At 62.0% G+C, this 6,000-nt stretch overlaps 1 protein-coding gene across 1 annotated transcript in view; it reads right to left on the bottom strand.

Annotated features, from left to right (window-relative positions):
• Positions 1–5,374: 5,374 nt before the first annotated feature.
• The window catches only part of GSTP1 (glutathione S-transferase pi 1), a 2,592-nt gene continuing 1,966 nt past the window's right edge, over positions 5,375–6,000 (bottom strand). Inside the window, exons 6-7 of the mRNA XM_034762134.1 lie at positions 5,805–5,975; positions 5,375–5,621 (exon numbers count right to left, since the gene is read on the bottom strand). Of these exons, the coding sequence (XP_034618025.1) occupies positions 5,433–5,621; positions 5,805–5,975 (360 nt within the window). The 3' untranslated portion in view covers positions 5,375–5,432. The remainder of the gene's footprint in view (positions 5,622–5,804; positions 5,976–6,000) is intronic.

Genomic DNA, 6,000 nt, shown 5'->3' on the forward strand with positions numbered 1-6,000 from the left:
GTGCAGGAGCAAGGCCTGCAGCCCACACCTACAGACCGGGAGTCTGCAGAGGATTTAGGGGGTAGCACGAGTCTCACACAAGCCCCCTCTCTGCGCTGCTCACTAGACTGCTGGGGGCGGGGTGGATCCAGTTGCTGGATTTCCAGGTGTTTTAAGCCTCTGTCTCAGTCTGGGGGTCCCTAAGCCAACTCTTGGGGTGAAGACCCTCTGGCTAGCACCCCCTCCTGTCCAGGAGCCCAGGCCCTGGGCTCAGAACTGACCCTTCCCCCTCCACCCCGTAGCTTAAATCCCTCTCCCCTATGAGGTTGCCAAGTTTCTAATTGCACAAAACCGAACACCCTTGCCCTGCCCCTTTCCCGAGGACCTGTCCATTCCCCTGCCCCTTCTCTGAAGCCCTGCCCCCACTCACTCCAGCCCCCCTCCCTCTGTCGCTCACTGTCCCCCACCCTCACAGGGCTGGGGCAGGGGGTTGGGGTGCAGGAGGGGCAGGGGCGGCTCCAGGCACCAGCACAGCAAGCGCGTGCCTGGGGCGGCGTGCCGGTCATCGTGAGGGCAGCAGTGAGGCTGCCTTTGGCGGCATGCCTGCGTCAGGTCCGCCGGTCCCACGGCTTCGGTGGCAATTCGGCAGTGGGTATGGCGAAGGTGTGGGACCGGCAGATCACCTGCAGAAACGCTGCCGAATCTGTGTGACCGCGGACCACCCGCAGGCATGCTGCCGAAAGCCGCCTGACTGCCATGCTTGAGGCGGCAAAAAACATAGAGCCGCCCCTGGGGAGGGGGGGAGGGCTCCCACTGGGGGTGACGGGTTCAAGGTGCGGGAGGGGGCTCCAGGCTGGGGCAGGGGTTTCGGGTTGGGAGGGGGTGAGGGCTCCAGCTAGGGGTACAGGCTCTGGGGTGGGGCTGGGGATAAGGGGTTTGGGTTGCAGGAGGGGGCTGCAGGCTGGGGCCAGGGGGTTTGGTGTGTGGGAGCGGGCTCAGGGCTGGGGCAGGGGGTCGGGGTGTGGGCTCCAGGAAGGGGTGTGAACTCTGGGGTGGTGCTGGGGATGAGGGGTTGGGGTGTGGACCCCAGGAGGAAGTTTGGGTATGTGAAGGGGTTCCGACTTGGGAGAGGGGATTGGGGTGGGGGTGCAGGGTCTGGGAGGGAGTTAGGGTGTGGGAGGAGGTTCCAACCTGGGGCAGAGAGTTCGGGGTGTGGTCTCTGGCCAGGCAGCACTTACCTCAGGCGGCTCCCATTCGGCAGCGCTGCCCTGCCTGCCCTGGCCTTGCGCTGCGCCCACAAGCGGCCGGCATGTCCAGCTCTGGCCCCTCAGTGGAGGTGCTGCCAGGTGGCTCTGCACAGTGTGCACTGCCCATGCCTGCAGGTATCGCCCCTGCAGCTCCCATTGGCCAATGGGAGCTGTGGAGGTGGCTCTCAGGGTGGGGGCAGCGCGGGGAGCTTCCCTGAACACCCCTGTGCCTAGGGGCCAGACATGCCCTCAGCTTCTGGGAGCTGTGCGGGAGCCAGGGCAGGCAGGGAGCCTGCCTTAGCCCTACTGCGCCACTGACCAGACTTTTTACGACCCAGTCAGCGGTGCCGACCGGAGCTGCCAGGCTCCCTTTTCGACTGGGCGTTCGGGTCGAAAACCAGACGCCTGGCAACCCTACTCTCCCAGCACTCCACCGAAGGGGTGAGCCGGCTGGGTTCCCAGAGGCCTGCGGTATGTGAAACAGAGACACACGCAGCCCCTTTGAGTCTCCCCCATGGCTTCCCTAGAACAGCACAATAGTCAGACAACAACCACCTTGCCGAGCATTTCCCTGCCACAGCATCCTCCCCACTCGGGCACATTCTTGGGCTAGGGTCAAAGTCCTGTGGGCCAGCCAGGCCCTTGTGCTACAGAGCAGAATTTGTCTGCTGCCATTTGGCGCTTTCTCCCCCAGCTCAGCTCCCCTCGCGTGGCTGTCTGCACCCTCTGTCCTGCCCAAACTTCCTGCGTCTCACCCCAGCTCCCTGGGGGTCTGTTTAATGTACCCCCCCCTTTTGGGTCTTTTTGGTGATTTCCCACTGCCCCCAGCACAGCCGGGGAGGAAGGAAGTGTCTTTGTCCAGCAACCCCCTTAGCCAGTCCTGTTATGATCTGAGCATTCCCCATTGTCCTGGGCTGGGACGCAGTTCTGCTAGACAGTGGGGCACAGACAGGAGGGTATTTATGCTTTCCATAGCAACAGCGTCCCACCATCACCTGTCCAGATGAGGCCCTAAAATCATCACAGGGCAGGGCCAGCTCCAGCCACCCGCTAAAGAAGCAGGTGCTTGGGGCGGCCAATACCAAGGGGCGGCACTCCAGCCGCTATTGGGGCGGCACATCTGTTGCCGCCAAAGAGTGGAGCGGCGCGATCGCGCTGCCGCAACTTTTTTTTTTTTTTTTGCCGCTTGGGGTGGCAGAAAACCTGGAGCCGGCTCTGTCCCAGGGCCAAATGTCCTGTTGTCCGCTCCCGCTGCGATCTGTGGCTAAAAAGGGCTGGTGAAACCCTGGGCTATAGAAACATGAGAGCGGTGAGCAGGAGCAGGGAGTTGGATTTACCTCTGCGTCTGGCACTGGGGAGACCCACACTGGGATGCTGCATCCAGTTCTGGGGGCCAGGTTTTAAAACGGATGTTAAAAAAAATTGGAAAGGGGGCAGAGAATCACCAAAATGATTCGAGGGCTGGCGAAAACACCTGACAGGGAGGGACTGACAGAGCTCAATCTGCCTAGCTTCTCAAACCCACGCCTGAGAGGTGACTCGATAACAGGGGTGAAGTCCCTTCAGGGAGAGGGAATACCAGGTACAAAAGGGCTCTTCGATCTAGCGGAGAGAGGCGGGGCCAGACCCAGTGGCTGGGCAATGGAGCCAGGCACGTTCCCCTTAGAAAGGAGGCACAAACGTCCAACAGTGCAGGGAAGGAACCCCTGGAGAAAACTCCTGAGGGCCGGGGAGAAGGCTCTATCGCTGCTGTCTTCAGAGCCAGGCTGGAGCCTTTCGGGACAATGCTTTGGTCAAACACCAGTCACAGGGCTCAGTACAGGGGAAGCGGCTGAGCCAATGGGCCCATCTGGCCTCTCCATCTCTCAGTCCCCTAGCACCATCCCCGGGGCTGGCGTGGTCCCTGGGCGTGGCCCACAGCAGCTCCTCCTTTCACCTTTTCCCATTGGAGGGAAGATCCCCTGGCCTTGGGGTCCCCATGGGGAGTCTCTTGGGTGGCTGCATCCCCTCCCCTCCCCATGACAACCCCCTTCCATATGGCTGGGAAGAGGAAAGGGCACCACGCCTCTCAGATCCCTCTGGGGTGGCTGTGACCAAGGACCCCCCCCACCTTAGGGAAGGGGAGGGGTATGTGCCCTGGGCAGTGAGACAGAGCAGTGGGAACGGATGCGGGGGGAAGGGGATCCCAGCACCACGGCACATCCACAGTGACAATTCTCTCACCACACTGGGCAATGGGACCCCTGGCTGGGAGTGCCAGTCCTGCTATGGAAATTGCCCTCCGCCCGCAAACCAGACCTGCTCATAGGGCAGTACTGACCGTGTGCCAGGGGAGCCTGTCCTAGCGGGCTGGGGTCTGTCTATGCTTCACCAGCAACCCCTGCTCCCACCCAGCTCCTCCCCTTGGCAGCCAGCCTGGATGAGAGATGCCCAGGGGCAGCAGTGGCTGAAAACAGGGAGACCTGCTGTGACAAAAGGGGAATTCTTTGTAATTTTTTTTTATGAATCCTCTGCGTGCCTCAGTTTCCCCCGTAGTTTGCATGTGGCTCCCCACTGGGGAAAACAGGATCAAGTTTGCTTTCAGGGCAGGCTAAGAGACGTGGCAGGAGTGTTGTCTAGCTGTCTGAGTGGATCATTAAAGGACCAGTGAGGCCGACCCATATCAGCGGAAAATGTGAGGAGACAATGGGAAATCCAGTCACCAGGACCCGGCCACCTAGCAACCTGCGCCCCAGCGGGAGGATTTTGCAGCCTCTCAGCAGGGAGGCTGAAGGAAGGACTACGCTGGGAGGTGGGGGAGAAAGGTTAGCTGCTGGAGGAAGCTGGGGGGCTCTCTTCTGGGAACTGAGGAAAGAAGGAAGTCAGAGGCACAGTCTAAACCTGGAGTTTGGGTGAGGTTGGGGGCAGGTTCAGGATGGCTTTAGGGGCAGGGTTGGGCTTGGCTAGTGAATTGTGGCTCGACCAGAATGGATGATGCTTTAACCCTCGGGTCTTCCTGCTGACCTAGGGCCTCGCTGGGCCGTGGAACCGGTTTGACAATGCTGCCGGCTGTCACTGCAAACAGGGGCTGGGGTGTCAGAGCCCCCGAAGAGTGGCCAGGTCTCTCCAGGGGTATGGCTCAGTGGGACACGCTAGGCAGAGCTCGCCGGCTGAAGGAGGGTGGAGCCCAGAGGCTCTGGCGCTGAGGCCATGTGGCCAGCCCTGCAGGAAGAGTGGGGGCCCTGGCGCACTGATGGGCTCCTCCACAGGACAGTGTAAACACCGGGGCCTAGCGCTGATCGTGGGGATCTGTGACACAGGGGCTGCCAACCACCCACAGGGCCAGGCCAGGCCGGGTCCTGTGGAGGAATCACACACCCACTCTGGAGATGCCTGGATTCTATCCCCAGCCCTCAAAGGGTGGGTGGAGTCTAGTGGGTTAGGGCAGGGGGCCAGGACCCCAGACACCTGGGTTCCATCTCTCCCTGGTACAATGCGGATAGCCCCGCTGGCACCAGGGGCCGAGGGGAGGCAGACGATCGGCCTTTTCATTTAGACTGAAAGAGAATTGGATTTTATGGGCTGAGGACCTGCTGGAGCAGCCCCAGGCCCTGCACAGGGTGACCTGCCCTAAGGTGTGCTCCGCCCTGCCTCTCCCCACGCTGGATCCCTTTGGAGGGGGGTTTGTCCCGCCTCACCCTGAGCCCTCAGGGCTGGTGTTTCCGTGCTTGTGGGCATGCAGCTGGCAACACAGTCTGCCCCCAGCAGAGCCTGGCCTGAGGGAACAGGGCAGGATAAATGCAGGGCACATTATGGGCACCACTCTGGGTCAGGGCACTGGCCCCAGTGGCTCCTGCACATCCCCCCCCAGAGGTGGCTGCATCTCCCCCCTGGGCAATGTCCCCTCTTGGGCACAGCCACCAAGCAGAGTAGCACTGGGACTCTGGGAGGAGGTAGCCCATGTGCCTGGGTAACACTGCCCCACTCCTGCCCCCCAGCTGCACACAACAGCAGCACCACGGGACCCAGATCCCAGCACAGTCCTTGAGCCCTGGGCAACAGGTGCCTGCTGGAGCCATGTGTGGGGCTGCTTCCGGGACTGGAAATGGATTTCCTTTCTCATGCATTAAACATCAACTCCCCCCTGCCCCCCAACAACACACAGGGGCCTGGTCTGGGAGCTGTTTATTGAGCCTCGGGAGTGCCCCCTCCGTCCATCCATGGGGGTCACTGCTTGCCATTGCCATTGATGGGCCGGTCACGGTGGGCGGCCGACTCCAGGTAGGTGCGCAGGCGGGGCCGGGCACTCACCCGCTCCACATAAGCGGCCAGCAGAGGGCAGGAGGCCAGGCAGCCGGGTGCCAGCACCAGGTGGTTCCGCAACAGCTCCACCAGGTTATAGTCTGCAAAAGAGATCTGGGGAGAGAGGGCAGAATCAGCACACGGCCATGCCCCCAGGCAGCTGAGGAGACCCATCGGTTTCAGGGCCAGGGACAGTAAGACCCTGGTCACCTGGGAAGGAGGAGACGGATGGACAGATACCCCAGCCACTGTGGGGGGCAGGAGTGGGGAGACAGCCCCCGCCCCAAACACACTCACCTGATCTCCGACGATGAAGGCCTTGCCGGCGCGGTTCTGGGACAGCAGGGTTTCAAAGGGGCGCAGCTGTCCTGGCAGTCCCTCCACATAGGCCGCTTTACCGTTCTCCTGCGGGAGACAGGGGTCAGGGCCCAGCTGCTCCCCCAGGAACCCACCCCCACCCAGGGCCGGCTCCAGGCACCAGACGAGAAAGCAC

Source organism: Trachemys scripta, chromosome 2 (genome assembly GCF_013100865.1).
Source record: "Trachemys scripta elegans isolate TJP31775 chromosome 2, CAS_Tse_1.0, whole genome shotgun sequence".
In the NCBI taxonomy this organism is placed as follows: Eukaryota; Metazoa; Chordata; order Testudines; family Emydidae; genus Trachemys; species Trachemys scripta.